General features: G+C 47.7%; 1 protein-coding gene across 7 annotated transcripts in view; it reads right to left on the bottom strand.

The window, feature by feature from the left end:
• The window catches only part of gria1a (glutamate receptor, ionotropic, AMPA 1a), a 55,466-nt gene that overhangs the window by 18,238 nt on the left and 13,268 nt on the right, over positions 1–23,960 (bottom strand). For all 7 annotated transcript variants that reach the window (XR_007400428.1, XR_007400430.1, XR_007400429.1 and 4 more), the window contains exons 3-11: positions 19,708–19,947; positions 12,812–12,996; positions 11,010–11,063; positions 7,396–7,554; positions 7,093–7,260; positions 6,390–6,494; positions 6,196–6,306; positions 3,882–4,088; positions 1,559–2,001 (exon numbers count right to left, since the gene is read on the bottom strand). Coding sequence is in view for 4 of the 7 variants with exons in the window: in XM_049029072.1 (XP_048885029.1) it covers positions 1,559–2,001; positions 3,882–4,088; positions 6,196–6,306; positions 6,390–6,494; positions 7,093–7,260; positions 7,396–7,554; positions 11,010–11,063; positions 12,812–12,996; positions 19,708–19,947 (1,672 nt within the window). In the remaining 3 variants the exon portion in view is untranslated. The remainder of the gene's footprint in view (positions 1–1,558; positions 2,002–3,881; positions 4,089–6,195; positions 6,307–6,389; positions 6,495–7,092; positions 7,261–7,395; positions 7,555–11,009; positions 11,064–12,811; positions 12,997–19,707; positions 19,948–23,960) is intronic.

Here is a 23,960-nt window from a genome sequence, read left to right as displayed (position 1 = left end):
TCAATTAGTCAGTAACGAATTCTGGAAAAAAGCGACAGGTGTCAATCCGAAGTGGAGGTGTGCAGGCAGCCGGAGCTCCTGCAGAGTGGAGGCTCGCGTTCCTCCGTCTTACATCGACATGCCACAGCCCTGTGTGCACGGCAGACGCACATACAGTGAGCTGTATCGCCTTCCCGCCCCGCCCCAATACTGCCCCCCTAAGGCAGAATACAAGAACTATGCTGACGCTAAACTCGAGAAAAAGGGCTTCAAATTTTTCAACTGTCCACTCTTATGTGTAGTAGGTAGATAAACAATGGTGCTTTCTTAAAAACCAAGCAAAGCTGAACTAAGCCATTTTGTCATGAGATAAAACAGAGCCTTAGAGACCCAATTTCGGTGATAACTCAGTTTTGATAAATTGTGTTATGGTGTTTTGCCTTTGTAAGATGGTATAGTTCCTGAGAGAAATGAGGTCAGACCACACTGCAGTCTCACAAATGAAGGTCCCTAATTAAGATCTGAACCAGTGGGGGGAATAGCAACGTATCTTTCACGTCTCTGGCGGAACATGGGAACCACATGAATTGGTAGCGGAACTGTACAGTTACGTGCAAGTGGCTCAAACATCTCACCATGTTTTTTTTGCCCAAACAACAGCAATTGCTTCCTGCCATCCTGCACCACAGCAAGTACATGTCAGGGGCAGACTGGCAACAGAAAACAGCTCCGGAATTAGCTTCTGACATTCCCCTGGGGTACATTTTGCCAGCCACCCAATTGCGATCAGTGGGCTGGTCACCAATGAAAATAAAACATCGTCCATTAATCATCTCCTGTGATCGATCTGGAAACACAGTACATAATGCCGGGTTTGGGGAAGAAAGGCCGGCGCAGCGGGAGAACTGCTGAAGTTCCCAGTAATCAGTGTCCGCCTGGTGGACAATATCTCTCCCGAGACGGTGTAAATATTTATGTAAAACGAGGCCGTCCACATAGCCCAGATGAGCATAACGGACGACCTGCCAAAGCCGGTAAAAGGCCCGGTAAACTACTGCGAGTGGCAGAACACGGGCAGAGTGACTCAGAGCTTGTTAAATGGGTCACTGCATGTCGGCATGCTGGCACGCTCTGCTGCGGCGGCGGTGAGCATGCGCGGGCCCCGGGCTGGGGCCCAGCTCCGCCTGCCCGGCGACAGGAAGCTGCCAGCAGCCCTTTAACGTCACGCTTGCCATCACCGCGCATTACCTGGCATGAGCACTGCTTCCTGGGAGGTCCTGACAGCGAGGACCAGCCTCTGTCACTAACCGGACCAAATACACCTCACTATGGTGCGTGGACCACCCCCTACACTTACTGCTTTTGGAGGACATTGAAGACTCCGAAGCTTAACATCAAACACTTTTTAAACAAAGGCTCATTTCCTGCTTTTCAACAGAGAGTTTTGGAAAAACACATTACACTCTCTTCTCAAAACTGGGAAAAATTCCACCGTGGTATCCATGGGAACCATAAAGATCATATAGCACGCAGGCCGTATTCTCTGGTTATATCTATGCCGATTGTATAACTAACCCACCTAGGCGAGATGTCACACCCCTGCTGCATAAAGGCACCAAGGGAGAACCAGAGACTGTTGAAAATCCCGAATTCGTTAGTCTGCTCCTGCTGCTGCTGCTGATTCTGTGGTGTCTGGTTCTGGCCCTGCTGGCCGGAAGAAGAAGCCTGGTTCTGCTGGTTCTGCTGCTGGTCCTGTCCTTCCTCGAAGTCCTCGGCGTGCCACTCGTAGGGGCTGAAGCGGCTGACCAGGAAGAGCACCACGCTGACGCCGATGTAGGCGAAGACGATGCACATCCAGATCTCGTAGGCCAGTGGGTCCAGGAAGGAGAAGACGCCCGGCTTGGACTTTGTTGGCTTCTTGATCATGATGGAGATTCCCAAGCTCATGAAGGGTTTGGAGAAGTCGATGACCTCCTCCCTCACCAGCGTTATGGTGAGCGGGGCGACCGCCACGTCGGCTTTCTGTATCAAACAGATGTAACACAAAATAAGTTAACCACAGATGGCAATGGACAGAGATTATGATGCTCAACATATAGTGCAAAGTGAAACACATTCTCTGCTTTTTGCATCTATCTTGGCTATACACGTATCGGTACAACGTATTATATCTTACGGAACATTCTGGAGGGCTGACACCTATGGGCGTCTATATTTATACATATAGACTTTTAGCCAACAGCTCCCATTTTCTGCACTGGTACCTTTTGACATCATACCTCCTGTTACCTAGAAACGAGCGAAACCATTACCCAAACCTCCCGAGATTTATAACAATAAGTTATTAGTCAACAATATGTTTTCATACCCTAATTAGATTCTCTTTGGCTCTCGGTTTGTGGTTTTGCGTCGACAATGACACAGAATTGCAATGCGTCAAACAGTATGTACCAGAAACCTACAGCAGAGGATTTAAACAACGCTAAACTCCATTACATACTTGTGGGATTTCGAAACTTAGGGAAAGTTGAAATGAATAAAATACATCATATTACCAACTAAACCGAAACTGACTTTAATTCACATGCATGTTAAGTCGTCCATTCGCTAAACTTCAATTAATGTAAACAATCTTATGTCCCATTTGTGACCAACGCATAGAAGCTAACCATGCTGTAAAAAAAAATAGAAATTAAAAATAATAAAAACCTTTATAAACTCACCAGCACTACATGAAATAATTATTCACTTGATTAATTTTATAATGTCATCCAAGAAACTTATTAAAAAGCCATCAGAACTCTAACCAAACTAAGTCAGACAGCTCATTGAATTCATGACACATGCACACTCCTAAGCTAGCTTTGTGAATATATGAATTTCAATTATGACCAAAAAGAGGAACATTCCTGGGTAAACACACTGCAGGAAAGACCCCAGAACCTCAGAAAAATGTTTTTGATGTATGTCTCAATTCCATTAGTAAAGATATATTAACTTAGTTCGGACAGACTGGCATTTCTTTTTAGGAATAAACAGAGAGTGTTACTAAGGAGCTCTTTTTTAGGTCACTGCTTTAAAGATGCATTTTTTTATGCTTATGCCACAAGAAATTTTGGAAAAAAAGTCCCTCATTAGCAAATGTTTAATAACATCTATTAAACAAACCAAGATAAGTCATCTCTTACTGCCAACGGCACTAGACTAGCAAATACCACCATAACAACAAAATATATTTGGTGTGATAGCTTTTCAAATGCCCAGGAATTCTCAGCAGCTTAATGCCAAGGGTGTGTAATAAATATTGTTTGTATCTGTGACACACCCAGCAGAGAAGTTAATAAGCTGTGTGGGTTCTTATTGCTTTGTCTGTACTATTGAACACAAGCTCAAACGGCATCGAGTGAGATCGTCTAGCTAATGGAGAAATGCGATGCCTTACAACAGGACTGCTAAGCACAGAACGCTGAACTCCCTTCATGCTGGGAGACGTCTGCCTGCTGAGCCTCTCTGATTTCCCACTAGAGGATGGCATGGGTCTATCTGCATTGCAAACACCACGCAAATCATACACTGCATTCTCCTGTTGATTTTCTTTCTTTTGTCGCAGGTGGGAGTGTTTTCTGCACAATAATCTCTGGGATGTTTAAAAAAACAAAGCTAAAATATTCCATCCACACATCAAGTGTCCTCCCCACCCTCAGTTTTCTCAAGTGAATGAAGCTTCATTCCCCTGCACCGAACCGCATACATCAATGGAAATCATACAGAAGGTGTCCATCATGAGATATCGATGGCCGTGTCATCAGCGGATGTACTCATTTGCTCAATACTCATTCCCAGCTGCTGTCATCATGCCTGTGATCTACGAATCCATTGGAGACACTTCGGGGAGCACTTACGCCGTAGACCAGCTCTCCCACCATGCCATTCCACATCTTGGAATCAGGATCTCTGGCACCGTACTTCCCGTCGGCCACGATCTCCAGCTTGTAGCTGTAGCCGACATGCTTGGCGATCTCTGCAGCTAGCTCCACGCAGTAGCCCTCGTATTTGTCGTTTCCAACCAGCTGCTCGTGGTTCTTCTTCAACATCACATAAGGAGACTCCTAAATATCAAAAAAGGTATGAATCATAATCACAGCCTTTATTCTTCATCTAACGATGATTGGTGCGACATACTCCATAGCCAAATGAACTTGCTAATGAAATTAAAATGCCAACATTTTTTCAGCGAACTATGTATTGCTTAATGTTGGTGTCAGAATAGCGATAGCAAAAGCTCACAAAATCATTCTTATTGCAAATTCACTGCAAAAGACAGATCACTCAAAGTACAAACAATGCATCAGCTTTTCTGCTGGGGTTCATTACAAGGCCATTCTATATGTAGACCCAAAGGTCCTACCTTGATTGTGCTATCATGTTGAGACTGAGCATCTCAAACACACTGCTATGGTTGGATCACCAGTGGGTAGGTAAGTTGAAAAAACAAGTTTAATAATGAAAGACATTCCTGCCTGCTCCAACTACCTGGAAAATGTAGCGCACAAAGACGGACATGTAATACCAGGCAGCACATTCTGCCCAACTGATTTCTACATGAGAAATACCCAAAAAAAACCCTGCAAATCTGATTCTGAAGGACAGTGTTGATTGCTCCATGAGATCACCTGACATTAAAGGAAGTGGGAGGTGTTGGCCTCTGCACCTCTGCCTGGAAGTCCCCTGGAACGTAGGACTAAGCATCCACGGAGCTCCACTTTCAAGGATTGCTTTTGTTTTCAGGATCATCACCCCGAGACACTTAGCCCTGGGTGAGATGGATCTTTCAGCATCATACCCTCTCATCCCAAATCAATTCCACCTGAGCCCCATCGAGGATGCAGCCCACACATCATTCAGCAAAGCTCATTCCCCTGGCACTGGTCTTAAAGACATTTCCAGGTACTGTGGGCCGGACCTGATATCCGTCATGAATAAAGCCCGATGAGAGGCGTGCTGTGTCAAAAATGGCGTGACCTTCCATCGAACGGCTAGATTACTGGTCGCACACCAGCGGGGAGAGAGGGGATGATGTATGGAGAATGAAATTCAAGAGACACGAACCTGGTGGGAGCATTCTCAAAGAGGTAACGTCCCCTGGTCTTGGGGGTGGAGGCAGGGCTTGCACGCAAAGACACTCCCATTGACAGGCCTGGGCTTTCCCCACTGCTCTTCCCTTATGTTCATGTTTGTGAAGCGCTCTGCTCTTTACACAGAGGACAATGGGGCCTCAGCTCAAGTAGAAGTCAGCTGGGGCCTTTTTCCTCAGGATGAGATTAAAACATTCTGGCAGGGGTTCCTCCAGGAACAGAACTGAGAACCACTCACTCCCAGGCATGATGGTCTTGACATCAAACCCTTTAGTGCAGGTTGGCAAGACCAGGTCTTACATTCATTTGTCCATCCTAATATGACCCTTATACAGAAACAATATTAGAGGCGGTGTGTAGCTCTGTTTGTTAGGTTCAAATGCTGTAGCCTGTCATTGCTGGACCCATGAGCCCTTAGCCCTTAAACCTCCCCTTCTCCAGGGATGCCTGACCCTGCTCTCTCACTCCAAAACTTATCCTCTGTGTCTTACAGATGCACAATACTTGTATTAATATAACTGTATCGGCTGATATTCATTAGAAATCAAGATCAGTCCGACAATCTTGGCGGATGGTGTCCAATTATATTTAATCAACATACAACTGAGCTAAAGACATAACATTAAAATAATGGAGACGGTTGCCTTTGATGTTTTCTTTTTTGTAGCGTAGGACGAAGGGCTCATTGGCCACTTACTGTATAAGAGGTCTCAAAGTACCAGCCCAAAGGCGAGATCCAGCTCACAACATGTTTTTAATTCATTTTTAAATCTGGCCTGCAGACTGATCTTTCATTTTCCACAGAGAATAAAAAATGACATAACATTATTTCGCTAATTAGCACTAGCAAGCTCGGTAAGTTTCACCGCCAGCACAAATGCCTCAGAGGGTAGTTGGTTATTGATATCGGTGTTTGTAATATTAGACAAAAAAATATATTGACATGAGCCAAAATTAGTGTGTCATTCACAGCAAGGGAGGATATGAGAGAACTACCCAAAATTCCAAGGGAGATGAACAATATATAATTATCCTATTCTAGTATGGCACAGTAGAGCTACAAAAGGAGCAGGAGACATACGAGGATGGTAGTGACTATGTAGGTCCTGTTCTGCAGGCCGTAGGTTTCATTCCCTCCGAGCATGTATGTTGCTGTGCTCACAAACTTCTCATCTTCATTCCAGTAGCCCACCTGCAATGTCCAAAAAAAGGACATGTGATCTTGGCAGCCAATCAAATTCAGGTGTTTTCCAGATATCCCAGTGCTGGACTTACTTTTTTGGGTCCCGCTGGCTTGAGTTCCATCACACTGACGGTGTAGTTTGTCCGGCGTCCTTTCTCGTTGAACTGAATGTGTCCGGTCAAACCATCTATCCGGACCTGTAACAGAACACCCTTATCCATCACTGAAATTGGATTCAATCCACCCAACCATACATTCATCCATTCATATATCTGTGAAATTAAATAAACCCATAATGTGCTCATACAAATTATACTCATTTTACTCTTTCTTTGGTTTGGTCTTGGTTAGAGACAATGAATATAGCATAACACCATAAGATTTTTACAAATATTAACAATACTATAACGACTTTAATATAAGTTAAATTCATTCATTTATATGCATTTCAACACAGTACAGAAGATAAGTCTTGCATACAATAAAATGCATACATAAAACTTAAAGACAATGAAGCCGTTTATCACCACAGACAAAAAGATGAAAAACCAAAATGCAGAACATCATTATTTTCCCATCCCGTTGAGTTGTCATTTTCTAAAACGTTACCAATATTTACTATACTACAGTCTGTGCTACGTCATCTAAACGCCTGTAGTTAAGGCCCCCTTCCACCCCTATGCATTTCCTGGTAATACCTTTCACTCTAAAAGCTAACAGAACCTTCCCTCCAGATTCAGTGTTGACCGATCTGTCTAAGCCCCCCCCCCCCAGTCAGCGCCAAGCCTTCACCACCTGCTGCAGAGCCCGTTGGATGTCGATTCCCTGACCCCACGGCGCGGGGGGGTTGGCCAAACAGTCCCCGGCATTCCCTCTCCGTGAGATGTCGATGCGTTGCCTGCGGAGGTTCTGGAAGGCGGTGGACATCACGCTGACCCCATCATAAGTGAGGGCCCCGGTGTACTGTGGAAGGGGAGAGGGTTATACGACACCTGCTGCAGTCTCAGGAGACAACCAGTAGGGGGTGTGGTGGAAAGGGAAAGCTGGTTTAGCAGCTGACATATGTCTGAGAGAGTCGTGGCGGAGACGAAGCTGTACCTTGAGTCTCTTCTTGATGTTTTTGGCGTCCTTGTTGTCAAACTCCAGCCACTGCTGGGAGATCCTGCTGACTGTCGGATCCGTGTCATTCACCAGCTGGAAGCCTGTCACGTTGGCGCCGCCGTTCCTGAACTCGGTCAGGTCGATATCCATGAATCCCTAAGAGGTGTGAGGTAGTCTTCCAGATTACAGGTCAAGAGCAAAACACTTGGAGAGTCAGGAGTCATAGCTGCATTGTAAATCGCCCCGCAATGCAGGAAATCTCAAAATCCAAACTATGAAATCTGTATTGGCAAGACTAACACACCAAACTGTCACCTTCAGCACAGGGGCATTTGTCTGATCACAGAAGCTAAAAAGCCACAAAAGGGAGCATAATTCATTTTAAAGACCACTGTGTAACTACAGGCCACAGATCAGATAGCATAACTCATTTTACAGACCGATGAGTAACTACAGGCCGCCGTTCAGACAGCATAATTCATTTTACAGACCAATGAGTAACTACAGGCCACATATCAGACAGCCTAACTCATTTTACAGACCAATGAGTAACTACAGACCACAGATTCGACACTGTAACTCATTTTACAGACCAGTGAGTAACTATAGACCACAGATTCGACAGCATAACTCATTTTACAGACCAGTGAGTAACTACAGACCACTGATTTGACAGCATAACTCATTTTACAGACCAGTGACTAACTACAGGCCACAAATCACACTGCAACAACTCTGGGAGCGGCGAAATCCCCACAGCGCTCGGAAATCGATAAGTGTATCCATGTGGTATCAAACAAATTAGAAATCTGCACGGCAAGTGCTGAGAATCATATTCATTAATACTTGGGTGATGAAAAAGTGCAGAGGTCACAAATAACATTTGCATTAACGAATAAACTGCACTGTAAGGTCTGCACTGTAAATATCGCATTTTTAAGATAGTGTCACGTAATGGTAACATTATACCATTCTTTTTTAAAGAAATAAAAAATGAAAGTGTTTATTTAAAAGGCTAATCCCACTCAAAAAGGGGGTGTCTCATCTAATAAGGAATGAATTAACTGGTAAATAAAACCTGGGAGATGAGAAATACAGGTAGAGAAGGAAATCAAAGCCATATACCAAACATGTAACTTTATTTTATTTTACACGTTGTATGTCGTAAAATAAGTCTCCCTTCATGCAGCATTTCCCACAGCACCGCGAGAGAGGATCAGTCAGACATTTGGAAACAACTTCTCACCCGCAGCCACACAAACGGCGTGTGCAAAGGCGAGCCTTCCCCTGCGAGCGGCAGGAGAGCATTTCAGGACAGAGAGGCGGCAGTGTGCCGCGGGGAGCCTCCTGCAGGAGCCGTGCCAGATGTGGCCCACGGCCGTTTCCATTAATTCAGATCCACAAGACAAATACTGGTTTTAATAATGAATCTCGGCTGAGATTCCTTTGGCAAACATCTTAGTGGCAGCATAGGGAAATCTTCACGGACCCAGTGGAGGACACTGTCAGGAAACCCAGCCCAGTCAAAGGTCTCCTGCTCCCACCAGATTGGCTGAAATGCAGACAGGATATTCTTGGGCAGGGCCGATACAGTAAGTACCCCGCAGTTACCGTAGCTTCCCGCCCTGTGGCTTTCATAAGCCGGACGGTTCCCCCTCACGCCTCGCTGACACTGAGAAAGATGCTGCACTGGGAACTCGGCCCACGCCCCAAGCCCATCTACAACATCAGCAAAAGCTCCAGGGAGTCTGCAAACACTTCCACGGAAGGTAAAACATGATACATAAAGAAAAACACATCAAATAATATCCCTACGTGAAACTGAAGGCATCTCTTGAGTAGTAGAGCACTACAATCATGTCTGTCGAATTGTGGCAGGGCCCTCCGAAGCACTAGAATAGACATATCCATGGGGTCAGCAGGATCGCAGGTGCACCAGCGCTCTCGCTGTCGCTGCTGTTACAGTAGATCACGCAACTCTGATGCTAAATTCCTTTTTTCGCAGCCAAAAACCGAATTGATGTGAGGCTTCCGTTAGACTTTGGGAGGAGGCGCAGACCGATTTCACGGACGCTCCCTGCTAAAGGAGAGATGTCTGTGCTCGCATGTCTGAGCTCCTCAGCTGGGAACTGGGGTCTCATATCGCCGTCACCCCTTGCTGGAGCAGGCAGTCACTCGAACAGAGTGGTCAATACTTCATCAGTCATTAAAATGCAACCCCAGCAGCAACTATGGATCTACATGCACAAAGGTTGCGGTAAATGTATGAATAAATCCACTTCAAACTGAAGGCTCACTCCAGGCATGAGCATTGAATTTAGTTACAGATAAAGCAGGGCCTCTCAGGGCTTATTACGTCATTAACGAAGCACAGCTACCTTCATCACAAGCTAACCAAGCATCCCTAATATACGCCTCTCGGTGGGGATGCAGACAATCTCTCGAATGACAGAGGTGCCTCTCAGACGTCGGGTAAAGTGAGGATGTTAAAAACAGCAGCAACTGCTTGCCCCGGGACCAGACGCCCTGTTCTGCCCATTTCTGCGGGCCAGTCCATCCTGTTAGCCCTAACATCCAGCATGCTAGCAAGCTGGGGCTTCCTGGGGAATGTGCATGTACACAAAACATGAGAATAAAGGCAGACATTCATATGATCCAGTGTTTGTCTGCATCTGTGGCTCCCGCGGATCTCTCAGCCGCGTGTGATGCCTGTCAGCGTATCTAAGAAATGCCGTAGCATAGAGTGCCTGACGGAAGCAGGACCAGACCGTCTGCAGTTCAGTGGGACTAAATTAATCTAAATCGCATATCAAACAGAAAAATTAGGAACTTCAGGCAGAATGACGTGAGCTGGCTTAGCTGCCACACACGACGTAATCTGACTGACAATTCGGACACTGGTGACGGTGGCACACGATTCCCCCATCGATTCCTGGCCATCCCCGTAGCACTGTAGCCGTTCGCGTCGTTCCTGGGCCGGTCAGCACCCTTCAGCACCGCACACTCCTGAGGGCGTCGTGTTCCCACAGGCCGCATTCTTGTGACTGGCTTCTGAGGAAGCTCTCATAATCCCCCCATAAACCCCCATTCTCTGGTGGCAGTGCCAAGCTAGTTTATGCCAACTCTGGACACTTGATTTAAATACGTGGTAAGGTACGTGCTCACTGGCACTTTAAATGAGTTTATAGTTAGCATCTGCTGCTAGCTGCAGTTCACTCTGAGTCAGTACTTGCAGTAAGATCTTATAATCTGCACCCCCAGCGGGCCCCCGCCCACGAGCGTAGAGCCACACAGTGATGCCGATATTCTCGTCATCCCATTAACATCGTTTACAGTGTCGGGCTCTGGCTTTGCACACCCTGGTTCTGTGTGAAATTCCAATCACTTCCAAGCCTAGTGACCTGCAAGTTCAGCTGAGGCATTTCATCATCATGTCAAAACAGATTTACATTGACATTCTGCCCTTACAGTCCCACTTCATTCACCAACAAAAATATATTTTTCACCAAAGCACTCAATAACAGCTCAGTAGTTACACTGTAAAGCATTTTAAGGTGCAAACCTCACTCTGGAATTAACACAGGAAGCTGTAGCGATGTTCTTCTGCTTACCAGGTTGGCAAGGATGTAATGATAGCTCTTCACGTTCTTCCCCTGGGACGCGATCTGTAAGACAGCGCAGAGAAACATCCCAGTACTTTCTTTACCTCTTTCCCATCAAGTCATTCGTCTTGTAACCAGGCAACCAGATGGATCCTCTCCCCTAACATCCTGGGCATGACAGCCCACCTCCCCAACACAGGTTACATCTTCCTAACTCCCTGGTCCAAGCAGAAGCTTTGTGTGAAGCTTTTTGCTACAGGCATTGCTGTAAGAGAAACAATTATTTTCTGTCTCCTCTGATTTCTGCCATGGACACCTGTGTGCCTAGATTCCAGAAATGAATTACACAGATAATTAGCTAATTTTTGTCCCAGAGATACTTTATGTTTGTGGAGCAGAGGCCCAGAGGAGAGCATCTGGTGATGGTGAGCTGCTTGACGGTCACTCTCCTGGAGGCCGCACTCAGCTTGGAATTTTTTGGGGAATGGGATCCTACATAAGGGGCGAGGTGGCGGGTGATGTGGCAGGCAGAGGGTGATATAAGTGTCCTCCCGGGAATCCGCCCGTGACGTCTTTGTGCGGAGTGCGTGCCTTTTAACGGCGTCACTCTGCGTCACTCCATAATGACATCTGCTGAGGATGTCGGCCAGTTGTACCGTCATAAGGCAGTAAACAAAACTGCAGAGTATAGCGACCTGGGAGGCTCGCGAGATCGATTATAGCTAACAAACTGAACCATGTGACAGGGTCTTTATGATATTATTCCTTTTCGTGGTTAGATGAACGCCAACAGATGGGCTTCACTGAAAAAGAAGAATGTGGAATGAACGGGAAAAATGATCAGATGGGTGGAACTCTAAGCTTTAGACTCTGAGATCAATCTGGCATCCAGTCACCGAGGACAGAACATCACACTCCATACAGATCAATACCATCAATACAGTCAGGTGGAACAAATCAGTACCAGTATTAAGGTCACCTGACTCACTGCAGACAGTGGGATGCCATAAAGCCTCTCTCATAGGGCTTTGCTCAAATTTAAGTGAACTGCATAGAAAAGAAAATTACTCTTGTGATTCAGGTCAGATCGAGAAGATTCTCGTGGCAAGCTGGGGTCACGAGAGGCCTGGTGGTAGCTATTAAGCGTGACTCGAGGCCGGGCCCATACCGCCGAAAGCGTCAGTGCCAGAGTGTGACACGTTCCAGCAAGGGGCCACAGGCTGACACCGGGGGGGGGGAAAGGGCTGCGCTGCTTCCTGAGACGAGATTTAAGTCGCCATCCACATGAATCTGCCTCCACCCTCACTGCACCTTCACCTGGCATTAATTCATGGCACAGAACCGATGACACGTGAAAAACAGTCCGGGGGGAAAACTGTCACTCTGTTACCGCGTGCTCTGTCTCAAGAAGCAGGGTAATGGACTAGCTCCTGGGACAAAGGGGGGGGCTCTCTTCTCCCCAGAGAATTTAGATTCTGCAAATTGGTGGGGGGGGGAATGAAGCAATTTATTTAGCTGGGGACATCGGACCACCGATAAAAGTCCCAAAAAGACAAAAGATGATTCGTGTTTTAGAAGTACATGAGATGTATAGTAAACGCTCAGTGAAAACGCTCAGCATCAGCATCAGGAGGAAAATGGCACCATTGTGCCTACTGCTGGCTACGACTGTTGTGGATTTTGTGTTTGTTTTTTTGTTTATTTCCTGACCGCCAACCTCCCCCCACCCCCAGGTAATGAGAATTCGTGGGCACTTAGCCGCGCCAGGGGGGAGAGCAAAGCGTGGAAGGGGGCGAGATGGAGACGCTCACCAGCTTCAGAATGGCCAGCAATCTCTCCACCTCACAGTCGATGACGATCTGGCCCTCTTTCTTCTTGTCCAGGTCCTGGAAGACCTTCATGAAGGCCGCCTCCGTCATGGTCTCCAGGTTCACCGAGGTCACCAGCCAGTTCCTCTCCGCCGCTGTGTCCAGAACTTTCTGCATGACCGTGAGTCCTAATGAAGGGGAGCAAACTGGTAAGAAACTGATAAGGGGAGTGGGACGAAGCCAAGGACGAGAGTCAGAGTGCGAGAGAGAGAGGGAGAGAGAGAGGGAGAGAGAGAGGGAGAGAGAGTGCGAGAGAGAGAGAGAGAGAGGGAGAGAGAGAGGGAGAGAAAGAGAGAGAGACGCTGCTAAGAGAGGATGAACCGGGGAGGTTACATGTACACAAATCTGTCAGTTTACCGAGTCGTGCTGGAAAGGTGTTACTCTGCACAATTTTGATTCAATTACACTGTTTAACAGATCAGAGCAGACATTAATCTAAAGTCGGGCATCAAACAACAGCTCTTTCAAGAACAGAAACATTGTTCGAGGCAGGATCAGTATTAGACTCTGAGTCAGTGATGGGACAGAGCAGGGGGCCGTGTGTGACATATGATCTCACTGCGCAGTGCAATGTGCCTTTCATTCTCGGCACATCACCATGCTGTAAGCTGCTGTCGAGCTCCTAACGTCAGCTGGCAGCTGTGCTGTGGACACATTTATGAAGACCTTCTCTGTCACGCATCCATTAAATCCATTCACTTCAGCAAGGGACCCATCAGATCAGATGGTAAGGGGTGACTGTTTATGTCACATCATCATTTCTAGTGATTCCGGGCTGATTCCAGGAATCTATAATAATTCTATAGCTGAACAAAGGGGGGGAAATGTGTCCTTTCATGCCTTCGTGGCCTTTGTGTGTAATACTCTCGTATTAATTAACCTGAGTGGACACGTGTCTCGGCGCAGAACTGTGCGGAGACATACACAGGGGTCGAGGGAGCCGACAAGGAAGATCCGAGTATGAAGAGTGGCCTTTGATTATTTCATTAGATTTAAAATGGGAGCCCAGATCTGGGAACAGTGGCAAGTGTGCCTTCTGGGGCCTGGAGGGGCAGTATTACAAGAATGGACTGTAGTGTGACAGAAATGATTGCCCACATTATGCACTAATCACAAAAAAAAGCCCAACCTCAAAACTGGGAAATCCTGTGTAGCAGTTGCTACAGGCTAGCGTGCACGGACAACACCCCTGCTCTGGAATAAAGGGGTGAGAACCGGTTTGTGTTTGTGTGTGTGGGGGGGGGGGGGCAACATCCCATCTCTGTAATAATGAGATAAGGACTGGTTTGTGTGTGGGGGGGCTGGGGGCTGTTTGGTTTCGTTAGGCACGCTTATGATTATCTTCATTGTTGCGGTTTGTTCCAGTAGCTAATGTGTTATTTTTGTTATAATGGTGGGTGTACATAGTTGTATTATAGTGTGACTTGTTACTGTGAGCTTAGTATGTGGAGACGTACCACCGTGAGGGGGGGGGGGGTGCCCCATCCAGCACAATGAGGTGGCTCGCTTATGGTGGGGCCACTCTGGGCGGACCTGAACCAGCAATTGCGGAGTTTGTAATACTGCACTGAATCCCTACGATCTCCAGATGAAGGCATTCTGCTGTTATTCAAGCTGCAGGGCTGCTGACTCGTTTTATCCTCCCGGCCACTTGAATCTTCTCCTGTTTCGTAGCAGATGGGCTCTTTCCATGGTTCTGCGGCAAGGCCTTTGCTGAAAGTCGTGCTACAGGGGGAAGTGAGGCTCATGCAGGCCACACGCAGAGGTCAGGGTGAAGGCCACGTCTCTGAACACACGTATGGTTTAGATTTGCCCCTCCCCCCCCCGCCCCCCCGGTTCGGAGAGGTCTCTGGAGCCTCCCCCAAGCAGCAGAGCGCAGAAGGCCCAGGTTTGCTCTGAATGGGATGTTAGTGATGTTTGGTTTCCAAATGACTAATGGCTTATGTTTCTCTGACAGGGATGTTTTAAGCCTTCTCTTTTATCGACAAATAACAATGTCCCTTCTACAAACCAGAAAAAATGACAAGCACTATGTATAGAAATGAAAGACAGCAATATGTGGCTTATGATGTCTCCTTTGGGGGCACTGGACATAGCAACAGAACTGATATAATCTGGACATGGCAGTGCCATTAAAACAACAAAGGAAAGGGGAAATCGGACGCGCCTCTGCTTCAGACTGGCGCCTCATTTAGAGCCCTGGAAGGAAGGGCAATTTGTCTGGAATCAACACAAATCACCTGCTTTACCAAGACTGACCTTGTGGTTTCCGAGCATCAATTTTACATCAACTAAAAACTGATGCAGAAAATGCTACTGCTACGTAAGTTTTCTCAAAGTGGATGTGAGCTTCATTAGAACAAATAAAAAGTGTGAAGATGCCCATTTTGTGATGCTACAAGGCACCTGAAGATGCCCATTTGGTGATGCTACTAGGCACCTGAAGATGCCCACTTTGTGATGCTACTAGGCACCTGAAGATGCCCACTTTGTGCTGCTACTAGGCACCTGAAGATGCCCACTTTGTGATGCTACTAGGCACCTGAAGATGCCCACTTTGTGATGCTACTAGGCACCTGAAGATGCCCACTTTGTGCTGCTACTAGGCACCTGAAGATGCCCACTTTGTGATGCTACTAGGCACCTGAAGATGCCCACTTTGTGATGCCACTAGGCACCTGAAGATGCCCACTTTATGATGCTACTAGGCACCTGAAGATGCCCACTTTGTGATGCTACAAGGCACCTGAAGATGCCCACTTTGTGATGCCACTAGGCACCTGAAGATGCCCACTTTGTGATGCCACTAGGCACCTGAAGATGCCCACTTTGTGATGCTACTAGGCACCTGAAGATGCCCACTTTGTGATGCCTCTAGGCACCTGAAGATGCCCACTTTGTGATGCCTCTAGGCACCTGAAGATGCCCACTTTGTGCTGCTACTAGGCACCTGAAGATGCCCACTTTGTGATGTCACTAGGCACCTGAAGATGCCCACTTTGTGCTGCTACTAGGCACGTGAAGATGCCCACTTTGTGCTGCTACTAGGCACCTGAAGATGCCCACTTTGTGCTGCTACTAGGCACCTGAAGATGCCCACTTTGTGATGCTACTAGGCACCTGAAGATGCCCACTTTGTGATGCCTCTAGGCACCTGAAGATGCCCACTTTGTGATGCCTCTAGGCACCTGAAGATGCCCACTTTGTGATGCCTCTAGGCACCTGAAGATGCCCACTTTGTGATGCCACTAGGCACCTGAAGATGCCCACTTTGTGCTGCCTCTAGGCACCTGAAGATGCCCACTTTGTGATGCCACTAGGCACCTGAAGATGCCCACTTTGTGATGCCACTAGGCACCTGAAGATGCCCACTTTGTGATGCCACTAGGCACCTGAAGATGCCCACTTTGTGATGCCTCTAGGCACCTGAAGATGCCCACTTTGTGATGCCTCTAGGCACCTGAAGATGCCCACTTTGTGATGCCACTAGGCACCTGAAGATGCCCACTTTGTGCTGCTACTAGGCACCTGAAGATGCCCACTTTGTGATGCCTCTAGGCACCTGAAGATGCCCACTTTGTGATGCCACTAGGCACCTGAAGATGCCCACTTTGTGATGCCACTAGGCACCTGAAGATGCCCACTTTGTGATGCCACTAGGCACCTGAAGATGCCCACTTTGTGATGCTACTAGGCACCTGAAGATGCCCACTTTGTGATGCCACTAGGCACCTGAAGATGCCCACTTTGTGATGCCACTAGGCACCTGAAGATGCCCACTTTGTGATGCTACTAGGCACCTGAAGATGCCCACTTTGTGATGCCACTAGGCACCTGAAGATGCCCACTTTGTGCTGCTACTAGGCACCTGAAGATGCCCACTTTGTGATGCTACTAGGCACATGAAGATGCCCACTTTGTGATGCTACTAGGCTTATTTTTGTTACTCCTCTGTCCATCTGCTGCTGTAACAATGCAAACTTGCCAACTGCAGGATTAATAAAGGTTATCTTATGTTATCTTAAAAGCTATCGGATAGCAGTCCATGAGTCATAATTTCCATCCCATCCGCACTGAGATTAAACAGGAGCCAGCTTTGTTTTGAGGGGAAAATATTAGCATAAAAAGGAAGACTGCAGGGATTAGAGGGTGTTCGTCAGCCAGGTCTGTCTGCTGTGAATGCAGCACTGAGAGACAGAAAGCCTTAGCTCAAGACCCAGTTACACATTAGGGTCAACTATGACAAGATAGCACTTCTGCTGGCTGCAAAATTATAATGCAAAATATATCATCCTTAAAAGTCTATGTATTGGGAATACTTTAAGTTTGTAGGGAGTATATAATCTTATCTGCCAGGTCGTACACTTTCAGAACCACGGACAGCTCCCTAAAAGGCACCGGCAGCTTTCAACAACTCCAAGGTTCAGGGTGCTCTCTACATGCACTACTAAAGGTTTTAGAGGACACCTTGTAGGGTCCCTGTGCTTTAACTGAGTCATTGTGTGTTTCAAATCTACTTCGTCTTCCAGCATAAGTTAAAACACAATGAACGAGAAAGGAAGAGAATGAAAGACTGTTAGAGGCAGCACACAGCACTATGCTGTCCTCTGTTAGACGTAGCACATGCAGCACAGTGCTTTTCTCTGTTAGAGGCAACAAATGTGGCACAATGCCTTCTTCTGGTAGAGGTAGCACATGCGCCACAGTGCCATCCTCGGAGGCATTAGATGCAGCACAGTGCTCTTCTCTGTTAGAGGCAGCAGATGCGGCAAAGTGCCGTCCTCTGTTAGAGGCAGCACATGCGACACAGTGCCATGCTCTGTTAGAGGCAACACATGCGACACAGTGCCGTCCTCTGTTAGAGGCAGGACATGCGACACAGTGCCATCCTCGGAGGCATTAGATGCTGCACAGTGCCGTCCTCTGTTAGAGGCAGCACATGCGGCCCAGTGCCGTCCTCTGTTAGAGGCAGCACATGCGACACAGTGCCGTCCTCTGTTAGAGGCAGCACATGCGACACAGTGCCGTCCTCTGTTAGAGGCAGCACGTGCGACACAGTGCCGTCCTCTGTTACAGGCAGCACATGCGACACAGTGCCATCCTTGGAGGCAGTAGATGCTGCACAGTGCCGTCCTCTGTTAGAGGCAGCACATGCGACACAGTGCCGTGCTCTGTTAGAGGCAGCACATGTGACATAGTGCCATCCTCGGAGGCATTAGATGCTGCACAGTGCCGTCCTCTGTTAGAGGCAGCACATGCGGCCCAGTGCCATTCTCTGGAGCCTGCGATGGGGTGGGGGGGCAGAGCTCCTCCAGCAGCTGTGAAATCACTTTGAGCTCCAATCTCTGGAGAGCTCCCAAGCCAGCAGCAGCCAGACGAATGCGGGGAGAGTGATGGATAGAGGGAAGCCTCCTGCTACCTGGCTGGCTCCCCCACAGCAATAAGGGGGTGAGCTCTGCGATAAGTGGGGCCCAGAAGGGACTGGCTGCCCTCCAGCCCCTCAGCACCAAGGGGCCCCCTGGTGGAACCCTGACACACAAGCGCCCTCCCTGTCACAGGCCGGCCCTGCATACCCATCCTTCATTGTCACACCCTGGCACTGCGTACCCCTCCCGCACTGCACAGGTTGAGCTTCTGCCTTATGACCTTTTCTAAATTATGTGTTGATGTCACATTCATGCCATGCACTGTCCGTACGCGCCGGTGGCTCCTAGAGACCCAAACATAGTCGCAGGCCATGCTATACTGCAAAACGCGAGCTGCATTTCCTATTTTCTTGAGAAGGGGTTGACTGTGTCCCACAGAGGAAGCTAGCTAAACAATGGAAAACCAATAGCTCCACAGCCCCCCGGTTCCCGGGGGTCCAGAGAACCTGTAATTAATCCGATCAAAAGCAGGTAGGGGAATATCTCGATTTACCAGAGAACAATTTTCCAGGAGGGAACACGCCTGTGCAGGGACACGTGTTCACACACACGCGATGCACACTCAAACCACGAACTGGAAAGGTTTTCCTTATAAGGCTTAAAATAACCCCGGGGAAAATGGCCGCGCTGTATCCAGGCAACAGCCAGAAGAGTGCTATGGATTCCAGAAGTAGCTGGCCACTCAGTCACAGAGAGCTAATGACCCCCCGAGTCTCTGGAAGGGTTCGGAACACAGCACCAAGGTAAATATAACAATGGTGCATCCGTGCCGCTGTTTGAATCTCACATCAGAATAACAGAACAAAGCCCTACATTCAGCACAGACAGAGTGGCCGTGACGGGGGGGGGGGGCATGGTCAATGGGAGGGCCAAAGGCACAGTGTGCAAGAGGGGGACCTGTGTGCCCCTGCTGATGTCACCAACTCAGCTCCCTGGTGGCCTTCTTTACTCATTTTGTTTGCAATGAAACAATTTTGCCACACAAAGGCAGAACACCATAACCACGTTTATCAACTGAATTATGACCAAAATCGGGCCTCCTAGAGACTCTCATAACAAAATGCGTTAGCTCAGCTTTGTTAGGTTTTTGAAGTGTGAAACGTACAACAAAATCCACACTAAAAGTGGGAAACCCCTATTCTCAGTGTCAGTGCCAGAGTAGCTGCTGTGATCTGCCTTTGTAGGGCAGATTCAGGTGAGGCATTTTGCTTAAAGGTACAACAGAGAGGCCTTTTACAGCTCGAGAGTTCAGGTGGGAATCCTTAACAACCTTTAGACCGTGGTTAATGGCCGATCTGCGCTTTCCCAGCAGGCAGAACCCGGCCTGACATGGCCAGAGGGAGAAAAACAAACAAGTGGGACAGCAGGGCGGGAACATGCAGAAAGGCCATTGGCGGCGTTGGGGCCTCTCACCCGAGTCTGAGCTGTACATGTAGACGAACTTGGTCCACTTGTAGTGCTCGATGAGGCTGACCAGGGCGTCCTGCAGCTCGGGCCGTAGCTGGATCACGAACTGGTTGGACGTCTCGATGGGGAAGCTGGGCGTGACAAAGCAGACATGCAGTGCCCCGCAGAAGGACATCAGCATGTTCACCGTCTTCCTGTCATACAGGCCGATGATGGCGTACACGCCCTTGGAGAACTGCGAGCAGACTGGGCGGGGGACAGGGAAAAGGCCGTTAGAAGGAGCTGTGTCAGGGTCAGCAGACGGTCCAAGCAGCTCACAGACACTTATCCAACACGACCGTAGCCTATTCACAATGTTTATAATGGTCTGCTCGTTTCAGCTGGCTGATTCTCCCGTAATCCACAAAACAAAACTCACCACATCGCTATGAAATATGAATGCTACAGAAAATTCCTGTGAATAACCACAGGCAGATATACGAGGGCGGCACATGTTCGGAGGGAATCACTGACACTTTAGTGACAAGCAGCCCGTTCTGCCTTCTTTTCCTCGGCCCAACGCAGGCGAGCTCCGCTATCACTTCCTGTCAGGCCAAAACGTCTGCCATCTGCTTGCTCATGTCCCTTCCCCTCCGTTTCGCTTCTTTCTCCTAATCCCCCTGCTATTGTTCTGTGGTCCCGGCGCACGCTCGCTCCTGCTCAAGGGCTATTTTCGTCCCGCCTCCGTTGGCCTCAGGTCCCCGCGTGTTTACTAAACAGATTGAAATTCCAGTCTGTTCCCTGCCCCCGGCCCAGCTCGCAGTGTGGGGCATGTGGTCGCTGCCCGCGCCGGGAGGAAGATGAGTGGAGATGGCTGAGACCCAACCGTCCACCCCACCGGAGATTTGGGGTGGGCACCGCGGCCCCTACGCCGCAGCCGGGCCACGTGCATCCTGAGACCTCGGTGCTGCCTCTAGTTCATTCCGCAGTGAGAAATACACCTTTTATCATGAGGGGACACCCTGCCTCATGCTGTCCACTCTTACAGCCCCCAGGAATGCTCACTATGTGTGACATAACTGCTCATGATTGTGTCTGAGGTACAGAAGGCGGGGGGCCCAATTCTGTTGACAAATGCTTTGCTGTATCAGAGGACTATTTTCAGGGAGCTCGCCGCCCCCAGACAGACAGCTGTCCTAAACTGCGCACTGCTCCTCGCAGGCTGTAATGCAGTACACCGGGCGTAACACACTGCACCATCAGGGTGTCCTGTGCTCCACGCTACGTCGCGGTGACACACTCGTCATGTAAATGAGGCCGGAGTTGGACACCTCGCTTTACATGCAGCCACTTGCTCGTCCTGAGTGCCGCAGCCCCGACGCAAAGCATGTGGCCCTGTCAGGCGGCTCCGCTGCGGCCTGCTTGTCCACTGGGCACCTAATGCCTCATGGGGCCGGAATGACAGAAACACGGCGATGGCTCCGTCTGGCACAGCCTTTGTCCTTCGCCTGGGGCCAGGCGTGCGGAGGCAGCAGGCGGCCACACTCACGCTCACGCCGACACTAACATTAAAATACATGACAGGACCAGAGGAGGCAACTGGCCTCACAACAGCACAAATGTAACACAGCAGTGGGGACATTTCTATAATAGGAAATTAATGAATGATTGTACTGAGACTGGGACTTTAACTGGGATGCCTACACTTACAAACCATTATACCGGGATTTTAACTGGGATACCTACACTTACAACCCATTATACTGGGATTTTAACTGGGATGCTCACACTTACAAACCATTATACTGGGACTCTAGCCTTTCCATAACCCGTCCAAGGGCATCATGTCTTTGGGGTCTTCACGGAAGGCCTGCTCACAAAAACACCCCTTCCTGTTTCTGTACGCAGCCTCAGGCCTCAGATCAGCTCCTGAGCCATGTCCACATGGGTCTGACAGGGGTGCGTTTCTGGAGGCGAGGGAGGCGGAGCTGCTATGAACTCCGGAAATAGCGCCACCATTTTTAAAAGATGAATAATGTAACCAACAACCTACCCCTGATATTTATCATTTATATCGATTGATACTTTATTGTTCCCCATGGGGAAAATTCTCATCGCACCTCTACAGGTGACAGTGAGCTTGGCAGCGAAGGGCAGCCACCTGTTGCAGCGCACAGGGGGCTGGGAGTTAAGGGTCTCGCTCAAGGATACGCAGACCCGGCTCCAACCGGCGACCTTTTGACCACATGCACGAAGGCTCAGCCCACGGGAGCACAAACTGCCGCCCTTTGGGGTTTTCTTAAGGCATAAACCCTCCACTCACAGGAGTGAATCGCATTCCCTAGGCGTGTGACGTCTCCTGCCCAGAATGTTTCATGAATCATCCTGCTATTTTTCATTCCCACACCAAGCCACCACTGTTATGAGACAAAAATGTTGTAAATAATATATCATTTACATAACCGGCTGCTTCATCCACAGCATCCAGTTCCCACCCCGTCCCTGACAGGCCCATCCTGAAGCCAAATTTGGCCTTAATTTAAATAAAAAATGGTATAATGACAGATTTTCTTCCATCTGTGCCTAAATCATGATCCCATTTATCAGAAATGGGCTCCTGGTGTATGCTGGTTAACAGATGGTATATTTTAGAAACTGTTGTGTCTTGAAATTTCAGGAAAAAGTGCGACAGTGAGGAGGCTGTTCAACTTAGCTACTGAAGAACTTAGTACTTCCAGAAGCGTGCCGGATCATTTTTCTAAAAAGCATTCATGTTAATTGCCTTCTGTGAATAATTCTGGCCGTGGTTTGCATAAGCAGTGAATTATGGGAATGAAGCCTCGATGGTGAGGCAGTGCATGGGGTCACCTGGCCGCTTTTTCTGGAATGGGGGGGTTGGGTTCCTGGTTTGGTGAAAATGAAAGGCCGGTTTCCAGATGAGTGGGGTGAGCAGGAGGGTAATTATGCTATTTGTCACAGAGGACTCTTTTCAAATTGTTAATTTGACTGTTTAATGAAAATCTAGGTAGAACGGGTGCTGGACCCAGGAACCAAGGGACAGATTGTTCTCATGTTCCAAACAGCTAACAAAGTCCGACAGGCTTGTTTTTCTGAACCAATTCTAAAGAGCGATTAGAAGAGCCATGAAAGGAGATAATTAATGTTAGATAAAACACACATTCTAACATAATAGATGAAAAGCATTTTCTGCTAAGTGTGTTAGACCCACATGATTGGTGCATCTTACTGAGACCACAGTATGACATCTGTAGTCGGGGAACTTTATTTAAAAGAGTGTCTTTGACCAGAGCAAAGATATTTTATACTGTGGGCTGTACAGCCAAATCCTTTAGCATAATGCTGTTTGTGGTTATGTTAGAGCTGTATATAAAGGGGCTAGAAGGCTGCATACACATTTGAGAACAATAATTCCCTCTCGCCGCATCTACACACCTCCTCCGTTAATTACATCTACATCCTTCTGTCATATGAGGTCATTCACATTTATTCCAATGCCATTCCACAATACTGTGCTGATCTAAACATGGTTTAACAAATATTTTTAATTATATGCAGCTGAGTGACCATGAAATGTGTCTCATGTCATGACAGTTGTTTTTGAAAGACAGTGACACTCTTCTCCTGTTCCAGATGTCTGGGTTTGCTGACATTGTTAAAGGCATCATGTTCATATCCCAGAATTCCCTGTACTTCCTTCAAATTTCAATCAACAAATGTTGAGACTGGATTACACGCCGGTTGCATTATCCTACATGCACTGAACTGGTTAATTGCCTTATTTGCATAATTTTTTCCATTGTGTTTTCCATCATATTTAAATCAGCTCTCTTGGACCATGAGGGTAAATCATTTATAACCAGTAACGCTCATTAGACAGTTGAACTTCAGGCTCAGATTCTCAAAACATCTCAATCCCTTTCTGCTGGTTGACCAATTTATGACCAGCTTAATAACAACCCTGCTGGTTGACCAATTTATAACACACCCCTGTGTAAAATGTAAATAAAAACAGAATGCAACGATTTACAAATAAAAAAAACCTAACTTAATTGAAAATAGCACAAAACCAACATATCTTGAAACCGAGAATTTTTTTGGATTTATGACAATAAGTTTACAATGTATGTCATTAATATCAATTTTAATTTGATGCCAGCAATACATTTCAAAATAGTTGGGACGGGGGTAACAAAAAACACCTGGTTGATTATTTCACAACTAATTAGGTTAATTGGCAACAGGTCAGTGAGATGATTGTG

This window comes from Brienomyrus brachyistius, chromosome 10, assembly GCF_023856365.1.
Source record: "Brienomyrus brachyistius isolate T26 chromosome 10, BBRACH_0.4, whole genome shotgun sequence".
NCBI classification, from domain to species: Eukaryota; Metazoa; Chordata; class Actinopteri; order Osteoglossiformes; family Mormyridae; genus Brienomyrus; species Brienomyrus brachyistius.
This window is presented reverse-complemented; position numbering and strand designations above follow the sequence as displayed.